General features: G+C 37.5%; 1 protein-coding gene across 5 annotated transcripts; it reads right to left on the reverse strand.

Annotated features, from left to right (window-relative positions):
- Window positions 1–916: 916 nt before the first annotated feature.
- Window positions 917–21156, reverse strand: ARL6IP6 (ADP ribosylation factor like GTPase 6 interacting protein 6). 5 transcript variants are annotated; one of them, XR_009156254.1, is made up of 6 exons: window positions 20846–21156; window positions 20590–20752; window positions 16253–16303; window positions 13489–13621; window positions 7281–8890; window positions 917–975 (listed from the first exon to the last, which is right to left on the reverse strand). XR_009156254.1 is itself a non-coding variant. In XM_058192676.1 (5 exons), the coding sequence occupies exons 1-5, from the start codon at window positions 20870–20872 to the stop codon at window positions 966–968; spliced, it is 384 nt and encodes a 127-aa protein (XP_058048659.1). In that variant the 5' UTR covers window positions 20873–21156; the 3' UTR covers window positions 917–965. The 5 variants fall into 5 exon arrangements, 3 of the variants coding, with proteins under 3 accessions (XP_058048659.1, XP_058048632.1, XP_058048649.1); XR_009156255.1 differs by having other exon boundaries at window positions 917–1341; XM_058192676.1 differs by lacking the exon at window positions 7281–8890.
- Between the last annotated feature and the right edge of the window lie 136 nt (window positions 21157–21292).

A 21292-nucleotide genomic window follows, 5' to 3' on the forward strand; every position in this document is an offset into this window, starting at 1 on the left:
TCTTGCCACTCCATGAAACAGCTAAGGCTAAGTGGCATGAGTTCAAGTCCCACCTTAGCCATGAAAGCTGGCTGGATGACCTTGGGCCAGTCCCCCTCTCTCCACCCAACTCATCTCACAGGGTTGTTGTTGTGGGGAAAATAAGATGAAGATGTGTTGGATATGTTCTCCATCTTGAGTTGTAAAAATAATAAAAGGCGAGATATAAATAAATAGTAATAATAAGCTTCCTAGTTTGAGGTGTTGTACCAGGATTGGGAAGATTTAATTTGACTGATGAAACCTTATGAAACTTTTACTGGTGATTTTGGCCCAGTCATCCAGCCAAGGCTTTCTCTTCTCCTAGTCCAGGGGTCAGCAACCTGCAGCTCTGGAGCCGCATGTGGCTCTTTCACCCCTCTGCTGAAGCTCCTTGTCATTCAAAATATGCGTCACAACCGCCAATGTGTGACACATGCCAGCCCACAATTTATTGAGCTTTTCAACCCCCATGGTAGGCCAACCATGGATAAATCCAAGAAAAAAAAAGTTTCAGAAGAAAACAGAACGTTTAATTCAATTACATATGCGAGTTTTGTGGCCGCTCAAGAAATAGTCAGGCATGGGAAGGATTTTGTGGCTCCCGGTGTTTTCTTTTCTGTGGGAAACAGGTCCAAATGGCTCTTTGAGTGTTTAAGGTTGCAGATCCCTATCCTACTCTAACATTGAATGCTATTACGATATCTTTCAGAGCAGGCATTTCAAGAGCAGGGATAAAAAGTCTGTCTTGTTCTCCAACCACAGAGGACTATTTTTCCCCAAGCAATAGCTCAGAAATGATGCCTCACCCCAACTCTGGCAGTCTTTCCCTTTCTTTGAATACATCTCAAGAGTAGATTATTGAGGAATCCATATTGGCAGCATATCAAAGTCTCACCTTGCTGATCCCAGTAGTTGAGTAGTAGGTAGAAGAATGATGTTCTGCCTCAGGTCCCCCTAGAGATAAACATTTGGGTGAGACAAGATTATGCTCCCATGAATGCTGAGCCAAGTACACCTCTTATGCAAAATCTTACTGAAAGGAACAGACCACAATAACTTTAGTGGCAATTATGTCACTTCTGCCTTGAGGCATTTTTTTCAGCTGCTTTGGCTTTTTCTTCCTTTTTCATAATTCAAGACTTCACCCTGTATAGTTCCTCATTACAGTGAGGAAACAGAAAGCATTCTGAGCACAAATGTTATACTGCCACAAATAAAATTGAAGGGAAGAACAGATAAATCATAGCTGAGAATCTAATTTCTATCACAGGCGTCACTCCAGTAAAGTGGTGTGCTTTCAAGATAAGCCATTTTGCAAATCTGAGAGGGAAAAAAAAACATTTTAAAAAGCAAAAAACTTTAATGATTATCTTAAACCAGAATCCCAAAGCTACATTAGCCAAATAGCATATGCTACAGAATAAAAATACTAAGCAATGAACCCTTCTCTCAGGTCACAAGCATTTTGCCCAACTCTTTGGTTAAACATGTTTATCCCTAACATGACAGAGGAAGTGCTTGTTCTAGAAAGAGGACAATGGAGTAGATAAGAAGTCTTTTAATCTTTGTTTTATAAAATAAATCATACTTTAAAAAACATTTCCACTTCTTTTCTTCTCTAAGGCAGCAAGAAGCAAACTGAAGTGTTCCAAAATGTATTGGTCATCATTCTTTACTATTGTGTTAGCTGAAACGTATGGAATAGGTAGTGCAAAATATCTACAGAATGTGTCTACCTTTGTTTTACACTTTGGGTGCAGTCAGCAATCTACAGTTCACATATGACCCAAGCAGCACTTAATTTGCAGACCTCTAGCATGCTAAGGGTATGACGTTTGAAAACAAAATGCTTAATTTTCAAGTCTGCTATAAAGTATGTTAAATTATGTTATATAATTTATAACAACATTTCTGCAAAAATGATTCTGTTAAAGTGAGCTGTTCAAAACATGCAAACCTCATTGCTTAGATACTACAGGTGCCCATGTAATGCCCTTTGTATTAACAAAAGCAAGAGATTGGGAATGGATGGTTAGAACTTTTGAGTATATAGGTTTTTTCTATTGCCACTAAAGCTTTGATTTTACTTTATTTATATACTTCCTTTCATTCAGAACTTCAGAATGGTGTATAAAAAATAATCCTTTTGTTTGTTTGTTTGTTACAATGGTAGCAAAAATGATATGAGCTAAGACACTGGTCCAAAATCACCTAGCATACTTCTTTGCTAAGGCTACACTAAAAACTAAGTTTCCCTGCTTCAAGTCCAAACTTTACAAACAGTACTGGTTCTGAAATGGCTTGAATTCTGGGTTAATGCAAACAACAGAAGGTTGACGTTTGCATTAACCCAGAATCATACAAAGATAATACAAAAGCAAATAGAGAAATTAGGGAAGGAAAGGGGGAAGTGAATAGTGGGGGAAAGAAAAGGAAAAAGAAAAAAAAAGGCATTGACTTCCAACTCCTTTGGTGCAGTTGAATAAGGCATTAGGATCTAAACCCAACTTTTACTTTTTCAATAATGATAAAAACTAGCCATTTCTGTAACAACAAATCTATCTAACCCAAGATCACAGTTTCATCTTTTTCCACCTCAAGCACAAAATTCAGAAGTCGTTTCCAAGTCAGACCTTCTTTTAAAATGCAGGTTAATTTGCTTCTACCGTGTTCCGTCCCTGACAGCAGCAAAGGAGATTAAGATCAAAAATGCTGCGAAGCCCCCTTCTACAACCTTCCAGATATTTTGAGAGCTAAAGGGATGACAGCCAAGTTAAATAGTTTGAGACCTGAAGGCCAAAGCTAAACAGCCACCAATATTATAACCCAAGTGGTATAATATAATAAAATGCCAAATTAAGCCCTAGAAGCATTATGCAAAAGTCCTGCTCAAGAGGTAAATGTAAATTTATAATGAACTAAATGCCATATGGTTTTATGAGGTCAGGGGAGGTGGGACTAGTAGGTGAAAGGGTTTGCCTTCCAGCCGATCTTGATTCCTGGCACTACATGGACAATTCCACAGTTTTTTTTTAAACTGAATATTTTTCAGATGTGGTTTGCTATGGACTTCTTCCTAACGCTGAGTGAGAATGATTGTCCTAATCAATCAGTTGGCTTTGTGCCTCAGGTAGGGCTAGAACTCCCAGTTGCCACGTTTTTAGGCTGGTATTTTAAATCATTTAAATCACTACAGCACACTAAACTGGCTCTCAAAAGCCAGCGATACTCTGGTATTAATATACACTAACATATGTTTATTAAGTTATTCAGTCAGACTCACTAACTATTTAAATATAAAACAGCTTCTATGTGGACAGTTATGCAGGTTAATGTTTCTAGATCAATAAAGTAATATAAAAGCCAGAACAAAGCTCAATTGTATTTCTTAGAAAAGTAATTATCTACACTATTCCAATTCTGTTTTAGTATATGCTTTGGTACATATCCAAAGGAATTCATGCAAGTTTATAATCTGAGTATTTTTTTAAAAATATTTTAAAATAAAAGATTTTTCTCCAAGCAAGTATGTATATTTAACAACTGAGATTAAAAATACATAGGGAAGTCCTGGTAATAATAATAAATCTATAGAATACATTTCTATACATTTCTAAAATACGCTTCGTTTGAATGGGAATAATTGATTCATGAACATTATTTTATTCAGATATTAAGTATTACCCATAGTGGCTGTTTTACTTACATAGGCTATATAAATGCCTTTTTTTTTCTTGTGTGAATTTATTTGGAAAAAAGATAAGAACTGCTCTAAACCTATTCATTTCAAACTTTTCTTTATCACATTGTCTACCATAAAAAACACATCTATAGCGACATAGATACAAATGGTTAATGTAACATAGAAAATAAAACATACACACACACACACGAGAAGTCCAAAGAAAAATTTGGAATATACATATAAGCTTATTTTTAAAAATCTCAAATTTGGATTTCATTTTTTAAGCAAGTGCAGATTAATGTGCTTTAAAACCTTTAGACTTCCTACTAATTGAGGAAGGACCAATCTGAAAGTCTTGCGTATTTGTTCTTTGATATCTATCCAAGGACAGTCCTACCTCTCTTCTTCTCTATTCCTTCAGGCCACTACACAAAATTTGATTAAATTTCTTTATATTCCTCTGGTTGCTGGCAAAGTGTCCAGGTAACACTGAAAGGGTTTCAGAAGTGGATGGTATGAATTGCCCTTCATAAAATATTCTTCTTTAACTAACATTTTTCATGGAATCTGTTAACATTTAATTAGCTATCCACATCATAATTACTCAAATCTCCCGATTCCTGTCACTGCAGTTCCCTTTTCTTCATGCAACATGGATCAGGAAGCAAAGAGCGACAAAACTAATTATCCTGGATTTTCTAATAATTAATCACACTTATATACCTTTCCACAAGCAATTCAGTATGGTGTTCAGGGCTCTTTCTCCTCCAACAGCTGTATTATCCTCTCAAGAAAAAACTTGAGAGCTAAACCCATGCAGGCATTATCTATCTACAGCTCTTCTGGGAGGTAATCCCCATTCCTACTGACATCATTTGACTATCTCTACGCATACTGGATTCCACAAAAGCCAAGCCCTGCCTTGTGTGGAAGCCAAATTGCTTTCCAGCAAATAAGAGGTTCCTGCTGAATTTGCAAGTGCTGCACGGAATAGAATAGAATAGAATAGAATAGAATTTTATTGGCCAAGTGTGATTGGACACACAAGGAATTTGTCTTGGTGCATATGCTCTCAGTGGACATAAAAGAAAAGATACGTTCATCAAGGTACAACATTTACAACACAAACGTCATGAGAACTATGGGGGATAAGCAAGTGCTGAGCACACCAGCTTGACGGGGCTTGAACAAAGCATTCACCATTGTTCCAAAACTACACAGAAAGATTCAAGGATGCACTAAGAGCCAGTTTGGTGTAGTGGTTAAGGCGCCAGACTAGGAACTAAGAGAATGAGTTCTAATGCAGCCTTGGGCATGAAAACCAGTTGGGTGATTTTGGACCAATCATTTTTCTCAGCCCAACCTACCTCACAAGGTTGTTGTTCTGGGGAAAATCGAAGGACAAAGGAGTATTAAGTATTTTTGCTGCCTCGAGCTATTTATATAAAAGAATAAAGGTGGGACAAACAAATATATAATTGAACTTCGGTCTTCCAGTCCTAGTTCAACCCTTTAATAACTACAATACGATTGCTGCACATGAAAAGTGGGGGCCAGATTGAGAATTAAGTTTAAAAAGCAATGCCTTCCTTCAGAGGGATAAGGATGCATTGAGAAGAGGATGCAATTTCACAATGAGCTGTGATGAAATTTAATCAAATAATTTAAATAAAAAACTTATGCCTATTTTTAATGGAAGAAAAATTGCAGGGGCGGGAGGAAGGGAGGGGGAGAGAATAATCAAAGAAATGCAAAAGCCCAATTGTACATTCCACTACATTCCAAGATTGCACTGCCAAGGCTAAGTGGCACAATGGCCAAATTTTGGAAGCATAATTTCCAGGGGTGAAATCTAAAAATTTTCCCTACCGGTTCTGTGGGCATGGCTTAATTGGTGGGCGTGGCTTGGTGGTCAGATGACTGGGTGGGCGTGACCAATAACAATAAATAAAAATAATAAATAAAGTATACAAAACAATAAGAGGTACCAAAAACCAACTTTCATACTCTACACACACACACACAAACACAACTCACACACAATGTAAAAGCAGCTGCACTTCACCCAAAATGGCCCCTGCAACAAGCAGGAATCTCACACTTTTACACTTTACACACACACAACACAACTGACTCACACACACACAAAATGCCACATACAGCTTTGTGAGATTTTGTGTGTTTGTGTAGTTAGAGTGAAGCACTAGAAACACACCAAATCTCAGAAAGCTGCACAAATATTTTATTTTATTATTTTATTTATTATTTTTAGATCAGGGGTCTCCAACCTTAGTAACTTTAAGTTTTGTGGACTTCAACTCCCAGAGTTCCTCATTCAGCAAATCAGGCAGTCAAAGCAGGCTGTAATCAGTAGCTGAAGTAAAGCATGGTGTTGCCAGCCCAAAAGGAACAGTAATTAGAGGTGAGGAGGGGGCATTGGGTGGGTATGGGTGGGGGCTCTTGTAAGTGGGCGCTGTTAAAAAATGATTTTAAAAGCCTGTGAGGATCAGGAAACTCATCTGGGATCACCAGAGGAAAAAAAGATTTTAAAAGCTCCTCTGACGATCTCAGCTGAAGTTCCCTCATAGCAGCCCAGAACCTCCTAAAATAATTGTTTTAACAAGCTCTTCGGCCGAGAAGAGCTTGTAGAAAACATGTTTTTAAAGATTCTGGTGATGAGGAATTCAGGTGAGATCGCCAGAGGAGCCTTTTAAAACTTTTTTAAAAAACTTTTTTAAAAAGGAGTTTAAAGGCTCTGCCGATCTCAGCTGAGCCGCGGAATCCTCAAAGGTTTTTTTTTTTAACTTTTAAAGGCATGTTTTCGGCTGAAGAAAAACTGCTTTTAAAAGTAAAAAAAAAAACCTCTGCTGATGGTCCGGCTCAGCAGAGGCAGGGGGCGGGACCAGGGATTTTTGCTACCGGTCCTCTGAACCAGCAGCTGCCATCGCTGGATCGGGCAAGCCGGTCCGAACTGGGAGCATTTCACTCCTGATAATTTCTAGCTATAGAAGTAAAAAAAATTCCTGGGAAGTAAAGCATTTCTATTTTTGCCTAACACCTAATCCCAAATTATGCTGCTGAAATTTTGATTCCAACAGCACAATTTAGATAATTTTGCTGACAGCATTGGAGTGCTTTTGAAAGAACAGAAATGGGAAACTGATTCCAACCAAGAGGCTTCATTTGCCATTCCTACGTTTAACCTCCAAAACATTAACTAACCTGGCCAAAACATTCATCCATGACTCTTTCTGAGCCCACAACCAGTCCTCCAGCTGTGAGAGCAAAAATTGAATTAAGAATAGCTTAAAATAATTCAATTATTTGCTCATTGTAGACACCAGAAAATTAAAATAGTTGATAAATATTTCAATTGTGCTTTGCTATTCATCAGATGGATTGCTATCCTGCCTTCTCCATACAAATGTTTTGCATGCTGTGTTACCAGTTTTGTGGAGAAAAACATACCAACAAAGAAGTATAAGACAAAGGATTTTTTTAAAAAAATTACTCTATAATCAAAATGTAATGATATCATGATTTTGCTTAAGAACAAGAAAAAAATTAAACTAACATTTTAGATCCAAACTCATTGATGGTAGAATAATCAAAAAGTGGGGTGAGCTTTTCAGTTCCTGCAGATACTGATACGTTCCTGTAGCCGCTGAAATTTTGTTCCTGATTGTTGATGAATCTCTAGCACAGACTTTTGGTGACTTCAAGGTATAAGGGGAAAAGACCTTATATCCATCAAATGCTAAACTGGTTTCAACCAAATGTGTTTTCAACCCTTCCTTATGTTGAAAGAGAATAAATAGGTTTACACTGAATTAATTTCACTAGAAAACTCTTAATCACTCATTAAATTTCCCTGTTGTTCTAATGTGCAACAGGAACTTAGTATTTTAGAAATACAGAATCATAATTCAACAAATACATGGTTTTTTTTTGTGTCAACACATTTTAATAAGAACATGTACATCTTGAAAGTAAAGGTAAAGGTTGCCCTCGCACATATGTGCTAATCGTTCCCGACTCTAGGGGGTGGTGCTCATCTCCATTTCAAAGCCAAAGAGCCAGCGCTGTCTGAAGACATCTCCGTGGTCATGTGGCCGGCATGACTAAATACCAAAGGCGCACGGAACACTGTTACCTTCCCACCAAAGGTGGTCCCTATTTTTCTACTTGCTTCTTAACTGCTAGGTTGGCAGTTTCTAACTGCTAGGTTGGCAGAAGCTGGCACAAGTAACAGGAGCTCACCGTAGCACTAGGGATTTGAACCACTGAACTGCTGACCTTTTGATCAACAAAATCAGCGTCTTAGCTGCTGAGCCACTACAACCCTTGTACATCTTTACTTATTACAAATAATGCAGACTTCAATTTTTTCATTTTGCCTGATCAACTATAAGTATCTTAAATTTTAATTATTTGCAAATACCACAAAATACCAATTTAGCATCCAGAACACCAAGCTATTTAGACAATAATTTTCATTGTTTCCCGTAATTTCTAGTCCATGGTAGTCTAAAAATGAGGCTGCTCTAATACAAAGTATTTGAAGCATAAAGGCTGAGAAGGCAGAAGAGTTAATACTGCATATTGAATACACACATGGGAAAATACCACCAAGTCATTGTATCAATTAAAAAAAAAACCTTTCAAAGCAATTTAAGCTTGATACATGACCCCCGTTAATCAACAATATATAAAAAAATCTAATTCCAGTAAATAATTGAATTACTTAGCATAAAGAACAAATCCAATAAGTTGTTGATATATATGGGGCATATCAAGATAAGAACTTATTTTAAATTTATTTAATGGTATGCAAAAATACTGTAGGAAGATCTTCAGAATTAAACATCACCATTCATTCTTAGTTGAGGCTGTCAAGTGGAATCTGAAAATGGTTCCTTAAATGCGTGGGTTGACTTTTCTTGTCAATTTCCATCAGTTCATGTGTTTTAATATTTTCCCTCATATTAAACAAAACAAATAAGGGAAGTGTAGCAAATACCATATTGTGTACAAATGGCTGCCTGGTTGGTTTCAAGGGCTATATTCCGAAATACAGATTTAAAAGCAGATTATAAAAGATACCAGGCTATAGTGAAAGCTGCCACGATTCCATTCAATATAGCCATACTATAGCCCATATGAAAAGAGTGTCCAGTCAGTCGCCTGAAAAGAAAAGAAGATCAATTAATTGATTAACAGATTAGAGAAGACAGATTATTTCAAGCCATGAAACATTTTACATAGATAAGATGGCTTCATTTTAATGCTTACTATATGCTAATATGTATCTGCCTCTGAACACAGTAATACCACCTAGTGAGCTGCCCTTTTCATTATTCATAAACTTTAACTCCTTCTCAGTATTTTAAATTTGTATACAAACTTTTGCATTTAGTCACCACCTAAGATTTGCACCAATGTCCTATATGGAGATCTCATGCACACCCCATTAGCCAGCCTTATCAACCTCGATGGCAAATATTGCAGATAAATTTCTTACATAGTGTTAAAAACGTTTGTGTAAAAGGTCTTGGGTGAAACATGCTGCTATATCCCAATCAAACAGGCTTTGGATAATAAAGAATTGTGGAGGAATGAACTCACAATAAGTTTTAAGACCACCCATATTATACAACTAATTTTTAAGCATATGTTTGTTCCAGCATAGACCAGCAACTAGCCTAAAAATGTTTTCTTCATTATTTTAAATGATCACTACACAATATAGCCAGTGTATGAAAACACTAATAAATATTACTTAACCTGACACATTTAGACTTACTGTATATATTTGTCTATTCGTACGTACCAACACAAACAATGAAAACTACACACAAAAATATGCTATTCTTGGCAGAAGTACAGACACTGTTCGCCACTGTCTTCTTTTGGAATATGCAAAATAACATGAAACCTTGGAGTTTGCAAAAAAGCATCTGAAGGACTCTCACACTGTGAGGAACAAGATTCTCTGGTCTGATAAAACCAAGGTCGAACTGTTTGGCCTCAATTCTATACATTATGCCTGGTTGAAACCAGGCACTGCTCATCACCTCCCAATATCATCCCAACAGTGAAGCATGGTGGTGGCAGCACTAGGACCTCAGACTGGGCAGAAGGTTCACTTTCCAACATGACAACGATGCTAAGCACACAGCCAAGATAACACAGGAGTGGCATTCACTCTGTGAATGTCCTAGAGTGGCTCAGCCAGAGTCTTGACTTGAACACTATTGAGTATCTCTGGAGGGACTTGAAAATGGCTGTCCACTGACGGTCGCCATCCAACCTGACTGAGCTTGAGAAGATTTGCAAGGAGGAATGGCAGAAAATCCCCTTTACAGATGTGCAAAGCTTGTCGCGCCATATCCAAAAACACTCGATGCCGTAATTGCTGCCAAAGGTGCTTCAACAAAGCATTGAATGAAGGGTCTGAATACCTATGCCAATATGATATTTCAGTTTGTTTGTTTTTTAATAAATTTTCAGACATTTCTAAAAATCTATTTTCCCTTTGTCATTATACTGAGTATAGATTAATGAGAAAAAAATGAATTTCATCAACTGTAGAACAAGGCTGCAGCATAACAAAATTGACAGAAATGAAGGGAGTCTGGATACTTTCTGAATGCACTGTATATTTTTTTAATTCTTAAATATAGACTACAACCTGGCACTCCATAGGGGCCTCCCATTTCAGTTATAACCAAGCCTGACTGTTTAACATCCAAGATCAACGAAGTCTCTAGCTGTAAGATATGTATTATATTTTGATAGTAAGAATAACATTGATTTCAAACTCAATTGATTGAATTCTGATTGGCTTATTAAGATCTATTATATATGGATTGTACATCTTTTTTACAATATATTTACACTTTCTGGAATTCTCAAGAAAAGAAAATAATTTTATACTTTGGGTTGTAAAAAATTATGCTACAATACACTCTGCTGGCCAACTCCTGAAACTGCTTAATTTGTTGCCTTAGTATACAAATGTAAACATTGCTTCTAATAGAAAAGCCAATAAAAAGGCAATTTCTATTAGGTAAAAGCAAATTATTGAACCTATTTGAAAAGAAAATTTGTGGTCCATTCATTCTTGATCCTTATTTTCTTGCTTTACTACACCCTTAAGTACTTCGTGATTTACCCATAATAGTCATGTTCATTTCTTTTGACAAATACAATATACCACATATTACACACATATTTTTTGCCATCATTTCCACTTCTTAAATTTTTTCCATTCAGTTTAAGGCACACAAATTAATCAGCTTATTCTGTTGTTGTTTTTTGCAACAACAAAAATTATAAATTACATTGTTTATATTACAGCCATTTTTAAAATCAAACATAATTGTGTGGCCTTCAATAAATTTATGTTTAGATTCATATTTTTTTAAAAAATACTTACATTTCAAAGAAAAAATAAAATATGTAATAAAAATTAGGGGGAAAAAAAGAATCAAAAAGAGGAGATATTTAAAAGTGTGAGAAAAGAAAGAAAAAATAAAAAAGGTTTTCGACTTTCCTCAGTACAGATACAAATATATAACCAGTAAATCATCTCTTATTCTAAGTTAACCGTAATATAACCTTCATCTAATCCTAATAGCATTTACAATATTTTTCCAATCTTAAACAAATCTAATTATTCAGTCATTAATTCAAAAATAGTTATTTGTCATTATCAAGATAGATTATAAAAATAATCAGTAATTTAAAAATAAATCTAAATAAAAATCTTAAAATAACCAAAGTAGTTAATTTCAATGTCTCCATCAATTCATTTTTCCAAATCTACTCTTTAATCTCTAATTCTTACATTTCCTTCATCTCTCTGTATTATAGTCCCCCATTGATAAAATCCTAACAAAAAATTGAGTCCCACATTTCCTCCATTCTATTCATCCATCATAGCAAAAAAAGTTCTAATCTCAATGACGCATCTGTCTCTACATTTTTTACAAAAATCTCATTAAACCTTAAGATTCAGATTTCATGATGCTTCATATAATCTATCTAAGCTGCACTGCAAATCATTCTCAGATAACAGCATGTCATCTGTGTATGGGCATGTAATGCTGTTAAGTGAATATACAGGCATTCACTTCTTTAACCGGGATGCTTCTGACGGCACAATGTATCCAAAAATACATTAAATCAAGGAGACATCACGCAACACAGACTTGTTCTTTAAGCAGCATTGAACCATTTGCTAAGCATTTCATTTAACTTTATGTCTGGTTATTCCTTTCATATATTTCTCTTATAAGCCTTCAAAAACTTTTATCATACTTTTCTAAATCAGCAAATGTATAATAAACTGATCTGCTGTGTAGACTAGTCTGCTTACACCCCTTCCTACCATAAAACTATATTTCATTCCTTAAATTCTGCTCATAGTAAGCTATCATAATCTTTCAATCATATTTATGCCAAATAGCTTCCCAAATACCCTTAAACCTCTGTCATGCACACATGCAGGCTTTAAAGTCAGATTAAACAAGTTGCACAGCCACTCCACAAGCAAATTACAGGTAGTCCTCAGCTTACAACCACAAGTGAGCCCAAATTTTCTGTTGCTGAGACACTTGTTAAGTGAATTTTGCCCCATTTTATGACTTTTCTTGCCACAGTTGTTAAGTGAACAACTGTTAAGTGAATCACCACAATTGTTAAGTTAGTAGGCTGTTAAGTGAATCTGGCTTCCCTGTTGACTTTACTTCTCAGTAGGTCGCATGACTCCAAGACATCGCAAATCGTCATAAATATGAACCAATCACCAAGCAGCTGAATGTTGCTCACATGACCATGGGGTTAGTGCAGTTTGCAAGTGTGAAAAACGATATAAGTAACTTTTTCAGTGCCGTTATAACTTTGAACGGTCACTGTTGTAAATCGAGGTCTACCTGTTTGACGTTCTAACATTTAACACAATATTTTAACATTTCTCCAGCTACATGATTACACCTTCAGCATTAACCAGTTTCCAACATTTTCATAACATTATAACTTTTATAACTTTTAATTCTTCCATTTTCTTCAACTGAGTTTACAGTATTCATTTCAATCTGACATTATTAGCCTTTCTATAAAAAATTCTAAAACTCTCCATTAAAGATTTCTTAGCTTCAGTTTATCCCGTATAATTTTTTCACTTTAATTTTTAATTCTATGCATTCAGTTGGACAGCGCTTCTTTAGTTTTATTCATCCAATTCAAAAACCATTTTTATTTCCCAAAAAATTGCTGTGTTTTTCTGCCTATTTTGATGCTAATCATTCTTCGATCTCTTTGGCTACACCATTAGCATGTGTCTTTCTCACCTTTTTTGCAGCAATATTTCACATATTTTTCTTATTCATAGCCTCTTTTACTTCATCCTTCTATTAAATATTTTTTTTACATCTGCCCCATCAGTACAGTTCCTTGAACCTTAATTCATGCTTGTTACTTTTTCTCCTCTAACATTGCAAGCCACAATCTTCCATATTTATAGACATCACTAGATGAGCCAGTAGATAATGTTCTCTACTGCCCATTATGACTTTTGCCAATCAAAGTTTTTACAATCAAATTTTTACAACTTTTACAAAGTTTTTCATAACAATAAAAAGTATAAATTAACTAAGAAAACTCCTCAGTATTGCAGGAGATCATGTGAAAACATAGTACACATATTGTATCAATTTCTTATGGCAGATTTCTAAGCCTAATGTCCATTCACATTTGATACTTTCTAAACTGATACTTACTTAAATCGTGCAGGTGAGAGTGGAGTAGGAGGAAACATTCCTGGTTCGAATGAATCAAAATAGATAACTGTCCAGGAAAAACTGCAACACGACAGCCCAGTCATCATGGCTAGAACAACAATACTCCAAAATCCTTATGGAAGAAAAACTCAACTGTAAATAAGGATGACTAGAACATTATGGATACATACACTGATTCAGAGGATTTTAAAGATTAATATGCAATTGAAACTAGAAGGTTATTTTCTTGGGATAAATGGACAAACAGCTGGAAAAAGTCAAGGATCTTTGTTTTTATATAAGATAACTGAAGTGAGATTATTATAGGTGGAAAGATTTGGCACCACTCAGAATGGAGGAACGGTTAGTAATGGTGATGGAACCTGAAGAAATGGTTAAATTTATTTCCTTGATTAGAGAAAAAACATCTATGTTTATTGCTGAATAGAAACCCGATAGTCTTTTTGCATGAGACCAAAAAAAAATAAAAAATGAACTGATGACATATGATAAGAAAAATAGATTGCAGAAAAAAGATAGTTTCTGATAATTATAGAGTAAGAGGTAATTTTGTATTTGTATTTATAATTGCTGTAAAGAAAATAAGAAACTACTGCTAATTCTTTCAGTTCATTCTTTTTTGCACATTTAGCTTTTACAGGTAATCCCCGGGTTACCAGCGTTCCCTTAGCAAACGTTCAGTTACGTGGGAAGCGCCCCCTAGGATTCACGAACAAGTTCCGGAACTACACATCTTGTAGCACCACAGCAGTTGTTCGCCCTTACAAACAACTGCAGAGGCTCTGCAACATTCGTCCTGCAGTTTACCAGCCAAAATGGAGGTTCCGTTTGGGCCTCTGGAGGCCTCGCCTGGCACATTGCAGGCCGTAAAGGAGCGCCGGAGGACGCTCCATTTTGGCCTACAACGTGCCGGGTGAGGCCTACACAGGCCTAAACAAAACTGCAGAGGAGTGTACATGGCTGAGAGGCTGGAGAGGAGATTGCTTGCTGGATCTTCACACAGTAAATGACCCGGCGCAGCAGGTTGGAGGGGGAAGCAATTGTGGGGGGCATGAGGTATTTCAGTGGGTCAGGGAGGCCCTGGGTTGTCTTAGGCAGGTGGCCTCTTCCACTTGGCCTTCCCCACCCTGAAATACTTCTTGTGTACTTAACGAGTCTCACATTTGATTAGCGTTCAAGGTATGAGATTCACTCCCATGAATCCTTGGGTTACGAATGGAATCAGGAGGCCACATTACTTTCATAACTCGAGGACTACCTGTACTTTCTTTTTTCTCCCTTTTCTTTATATTAGTTCTTGTTAGCTTTTACGTCCTTTTTGAATTTTTTAAAATAAAAATTATGTAAATAATGAAATCTCAAAATTACAACTTCAGCATTAATATACGGTATGCAAAATGCTGAATTCAAAATGCCCCATTTTAAGTTAGAAAAAACTTGACCAGTATGCCTGGAAGTGTCCCAAGCACAATGTCAGTTTTGGAAGACAATTTTTTTTTTTTGGCTTCTTAACAGCCACATATTTTAGCTAGGGAAGTTGGGAGGGGGTTGTTGTTGGAGCGGTAGAAAGTTAGTCATACCAACATTCCGTATTCAAGGACATCCTGTGTCTGATGGAGACTGTCTGATGATTGTATCCAATTGAGTGTGGAGTTGATTGTACAATGTGATGAACCTGTGGGTGTGGGGCAGGGCTGTGAACTGTCAACTGGCTGTGGAAAACCTGGAAGCTTTCAGTTTTGGGTTTTCCCAGCTGTGTCAACATGACATCTCTAATAAATTGGAACTTTGAAAAACCTCAAGCCTCAGAGCTTAATTCCGTTGGGGGTGTTCCTTGGAACCCTGACAAACAACTTTCCTCTGTTTCAAAGAGGTCATCTTGACCTTGAATACACTTCTGATACAATTAGTATACACTTCAAATGTGCATATCCCTAACAAAAATGTCCCAATTCTACCGCCAAGAAATGTTAACATCTATCTGGGATAAACCAAAATGTTAATAGACTTATATCATGTCCAAGAAAAAAACACAACATAACCCAAAATATATTTAGTTAGTCCCTTAATTACACTGGACCTGCCTCTATTTAACTGTTTTTAGGATTGCAGTCATGATTACCGTGCGCTTTACTTTTTCATCTTATTGATCTGTAGAAAGTGATCATCAATTTAAATGAAGTGGGTAGAATAAAGACCATACACAAAACCTGGCCTGACTAGGTGGCTCAGTGGCTAAGATACTGAGCTTGTGGATCAGAAAGGTTGGTAGTTCGGTGGTTTGAACCCCTAGTACAGGTCTCCTGCGTGAGCAGGGGATTGGACTAGGTGACCTCCAAGGACTAGATGTCCCTTCCAACTCTGTTACTGTAACTCTGAAACTCTTATGACTATCAGCATACTTTGCTGATACACAATTTGATACAATTTGAAATTAAAATGTTTTTGTATGAGGAACCCCATCCATTCTACTCTCATAAAAATATTACTAGATATAGAATAATATATGCTTTATTTTTAATAATAATTTTTATTAAAGATTACAATTAGAAAACAAAAAGTAACTACAAAAATTCAAATTTGTAAATAAGAAAGCAGATCAGTTATAGGTATTTTAATGATATAGCAGCATACATTAATTTATGAATGAATTGCAAGATGTTCCATTTCTGTCAAAAGGAATACCCACCAAATATAAGGAAATTGTCACCATTCCAAAACAAAGTTACAAAATAAGCCTCACCTAAAATGCTGGTTTCTATACTATCCATTTTCTCTTTTTCATGTCCTGGATCTGTAAATAAAAATAGCTTATTTTTATTTTAAAATTTACAAGAAATTTTAAATCAAGCCAATTATTATGGAACAGAAGACAGGAGATCAACATTTTTCCTACTAAACAAGCTTTCAGTTTAATATTCAGTAAAAAGCATTTATATTTTGAAAATTCAAAGCCTTTATTGTCATTGTACATCATGTATACAACAAAAACAACGAAAAAAAGCTGGAAATCATTGTTTCTGCTATTGTGTGTCACTTAAGCTAGATGACCATGATCATTGTAGTAAGTCACAGTAATGTGAAGAAATATTACTGGATATCAAACCTATGTGTTTTTAATAATTTTTTATTATTATAATTGCAATTAGAAAACAAACACTAACTACAAAATAAAAATAAAAAGTCCCTGCTGCTGAAAAACACCCTCACAGCATGAGGCTGCCACTAGTATGCTTCACTCACGGTTAGAATGATGTTGGGCAGGTAATGAGCAGTGCCGGGTTTCTCCAAATTTAACATTTAGAACTGAACCAAACAGTTCAATCTTGGTTTCATCAGATTAGAGAAACTTGTTCCTCACAGTCTGGGAGTCCTTCAAGTGTTTTTTTTTTGCAAACTCCAAGTGGGCTTTCATGTGTTTTGCAGTGAGGAGAGGCTTCTGTCTATAAATCCCAGGTCAGTGGAGGGCTGCAGTGATGGTTGTCCTCCTGGAACTCTGTCCCATCTCCACATAGGATCTCTGGAGCTTAGTCAGAGTGACCATCGGGTTCTTGATCACCTCTCTTACTAAGGTCCTTCTCCCGATTGGTCAGTTTGACTGGGCGATGAACTCTTGGAAGAGTCCTGGTTGTGCTAGACTACTTCCATCTGAGAATTATGGAGGCCACTGTGCTCTTAGAAACCTTCAGTGCAGCAGAAATTTTATTGGAACCTTCCCCAGATCTGTGCCTTGCAATAATCCTGTCTCTGAGCTCTGCGGGCGGTTCCTTTGACTTCATGGCTTTTGCTCTGCTATAGTATGTATTGTCAGCTGTGAGGCCTTCTCTAGAGAGATGTGTGCCTTTCCAAATCATGCCCAATCAATTTAATTTAGGTCGACTCCAATCACCGTGCAGAAACATGTCAGCAGTGGTCAAGAGAAATGGGAAAAATCAGAGCTAAATTTCAAGTGTTGTTGCAAAGGATCTGAATACTTATACCAATGTGATATTTCAGTTTTTTCTTTGTAATAAATTTACAGACATTTCTAAAATACTATTTTCACTTTATCATTATGGGGTACTAAGTGTAGATTAATGAGGAAAATATGAATTCCAACAACTATAGAATCAGGCTACAGCATAATAAAATTGACAAAAGTGAAGGGGGTCTGAGTATTTTATTTATTTATTTATTTATTTATTTATTTATTTATTTATTTATTTATTTTATTTTATTTTATTTTTATACCGCCCTTCTCCCGAAGGACTCAGGGCGGTGTACAGGCATAATAAAACCAACAATACAATATACAAGTTTAAAATACGATTTAAAAAACTTATTTTAAATTAGCCCCATGATTAAAATTTACCATGCTAAAAAACCCCGTTTAAAATTAATAAATTTACAATTAAAATCCCAATTTAAGCCAGCCCCGCGCGGATAAAAAGATGAGTCTTGAGTTCGCGACGAAATGTCCGAAGGTCGGGTATTTGGCGTAAACCCGGGGGAAGCTCGTTCCAGAGTGTGGGAGCCCCCACAGAGAAGGCCCTTCCCCTGGGGGCCGCCAGCCGACATTGTTTGGCGGACGGCACCCGGAGAAGTCCCTCTCTATGGGAGCGTACGAGTCAGTGGGAGGCATGTGGTAACAGCAGGCGGTCCCGTAAGTAGTTTCAGAATGCACTGTATATATAAAGGTATGGGGCGTGTGTGTGTGTAATGTGCATAGATGTGTTATGTAAACTTGGGGTGGTGGTGGAGCCACCCCATGCACCCTGCACCATCTTACCTCAGAGCCCCTTCAGCCAGGCCAATCAGGCCCTGACACCTGTCTTGCCTTGTGGCTGAGGCACTGGTGCCTCACTCCGCCTCCTGCTCCGTTGCAGCTGTGAGCAAGCAGAAGTGGGCTGGAGGCCATGTGGGCTCCTGCTAGACATGGCTGCCAGTGCTGCCACCGCAAGGCAGTTGTCAGGGCATGAATGGTCTGGCAGCAGGGGCCCTGAAGTAAGCTGGTGTGGGACAGCTCTATCCCCACACCTGCCTCGCCTCACCTCGTGTTGGCAGCATCGCGAGCAACCAGGTGGCTATGCACTGCAGGCTTTTAAATACGGCTTATTTTGTGGGTAGCGCTTATATTAACCTCACATATAAAAATCATGCTAGGGCTTATTTTTGGGATAGCTCTTATTTTGGGGGAAACACGGTATGGGTGTGGATAGATATACATTTTCTTTTGAGAGCAAGAAACAGAATTTCATTTTTAATGTGTGCCACGGTGCTCAGAGTAAAAAAAGATGTCAATCAAGCTCATGTTAACATTAAAAGATTCAACACTGATTTCCTTTAGGAAAAAGCTAAGAATCTATCTCTAGCATAGGTTTCTGGCCATCACTCCAAATAGACCTTAGCATAGATTAATTTTCATTTGCTTCTGACAAATTTTACTGTGGTCCATACAGAAAAACTCCAAATGAAAACCTGTCAACTTTGTTCCATTTGAAAAGTTCTAGGAATCTATTCTAGCACTAATTTTGGGACCTGACTCTAAGTAGACCTAATTAACTTTTGTTTCATTTTGATTGGAAATGTGTTTTTACCATATATTTTACTGTGGTTCACCAAAAAAATAATAATCAGAAGTCAATGTCACTTTCCTGAAAATACGACTAAAGAGATATGCCTAGCATTAGTTTTTGATCACGACACCAAGACCTAAGCCTAACCCAAGATTCATTATAATTGAAAATAGGATTTTCCCATGTTTTATTGAGGACCATGAAGAGCGCTAGAGCAAAAGATGTCAATGTCGTTTTCCTTAGAAAATCTTTAAGAATCTATCCTGAGCAGTAGTTTTCATCCATGAACCTATGTAAACCTAACCCTAAACCTAACTCTGACCATAGATTGTCAAAAGTAGGATTTTCCAATATATTTTCCTTGATCCAAAAAACAAGTCAGAATGAAAAGATGTCAACTATCTATCCTTTCCTTTCAAAAACCTTGAGAGTCTATCCATATCATTACTTTTTGACCATGTAGATCTAAACTTAACCCTAACCAATAGATTCACCTTCAACTGAAACTCAACAAGCAACTAGGAATGAAAAACTGTCAAAGTTCCTTCCTTCAAAAACCATAAGGAATCTATCCCAAGCATTAGTTTTTGGCCGTAACATCATGAGGACCGAACCCTAACCCTAGCCCTAAATTCATATTAATTCAAAAGGGATTTTTTGAATTTTCCCATGTATTTTACTGTGGTCACCTAAAAACTCAGAGTGAAAAGATGTCAACTTTCCTTCCCTCCAAAAATCTCGAGGAATCTATCCCAAGCATTAGTTTTTGGCCATGACACCAAGTAGACCAAAACCTAGCCTTAGCCCTAAATTCTACTTGGTTTACAGCTCTTCTGACTTTTCTGTGGACCACAGTAAAATACATGGGAAAATCCCTTTTGAATTAATATGAATTTAGGGTTAGGGCTAGGGTTACGGTTAGATCTACTTGGTGTCATAGCCGAAAACTAATGCTTGGGATAGATTACTCAAGGTTTTTGAAGGAAAGAAAAGTTGACAGCTCTTTGTTCTGACTTTTTGGTGGCTAAGGTTAGGATTATGTCTACTTGACCTCATGGCCGAAAACTAATGCTTGGGATAGATTTCTTGAGGTTTTTGAAAGAGAGGAAAGTTGACAGCTTTTCATTCAGATTTGTTTGTGGACCACCATAAAAAATTTGTGAAAATCCAATTGCTAATGAAAATGAATCTAGGTCTGGAGTTGTGGTTGAAAGCTAATGCTAGGGACAGATTCCTAGTGGTTTTAGAATGAAAGGAAAGTTGACAACTGTGGATTTGGAGTTTTGTGCACCACTTTAAAATACATGGGAAAAATTCCATTGCCAAGAAACTGAAACGAGGATTAGATCTTCTTGGAGTCATGCCCAAAAATTAAAGCTGGGGATAAATCCTTGGAGGTTTTTTTAAGTATAGCAACTTTGAAAGCTTCTTTTTGAGTTGTTTTTGGACCCCCAGGAAAATACACGGGAAAAATCCCATGGCCAGTGAAACTGTATGTTAGGGTTAGGGTTAAGGTTAGTTCTACCTTGCCCTGTTTCGGGAAGCGGGGCCGCTCTCTCCCGCCATGCCTCACCTCGCAGCGCCAGGCAAGCGATGGCTATCAGGAGCGCCAGCAAGGCAACCATCGCCAGGCAACAGAGCACCGAACAGGTCCTGCTCGGCCACTTACTCCCCGCGGCTTCGGAGCCCTGCCAAAAAGGAAAAAAAAAAAAGAATTCAAAGCCCTCCGTAAACTCCGCCTGACGTCTCAACCAGCCCCCTTCACCTCTGCCCTAACTAACCGCAACAACTGCATGACGCGCCTCCATGCCAGCGGAATGTTCGCTTTTTAGGAGGCAGAAAGGCGGGGAGGGGGGAAGCCTTCCAAAGATCCCTTGATCGAAGTTGGTGCGCCAGCGGCAGAAGTGAAGACCCGCTTGGTTTTCCGAACGCCGCCGTCTCTCGCCTAGCCACGCCCACCGTCTGAGCTCGGAACTCCCATGCTGCCGTGTTCCATTTAGGGAAACTCAGTGTACGCGCGTGGCTCGGCCTCTTCGTCGCCACGTTCCTTTATTTTATTTATTCTTTTCCCGCCTTCTTTTACGCCCAGAAACGGTACCTCTTGGCTTTCCGTAGCTCCGCCCATCAACCTCCGTCGCTCGGAGCGAGCTGCTTTCCCGGCGTCCTCTGCGGTGCGCGCGTCTCTCTCTTCCCCCTCCTCGCCTCCATTCCGGCCCCTACTCTTCCCC

The sequence above is a fragment of the Ahaetulla prasina genome, chromosome 1 (genome assembly GCF_028640845.1).
Source record: "Ahaetulla prasina isolate Xishuangbanna chromosome 1, ASM2864084v1, whole genome shotgun sequence".
NCBI lineage: Eukaryota > Metazoa > Chordata > Lepidosauria > Squamata > Colubridae > Ahaetulla > Ahaetulla prasina.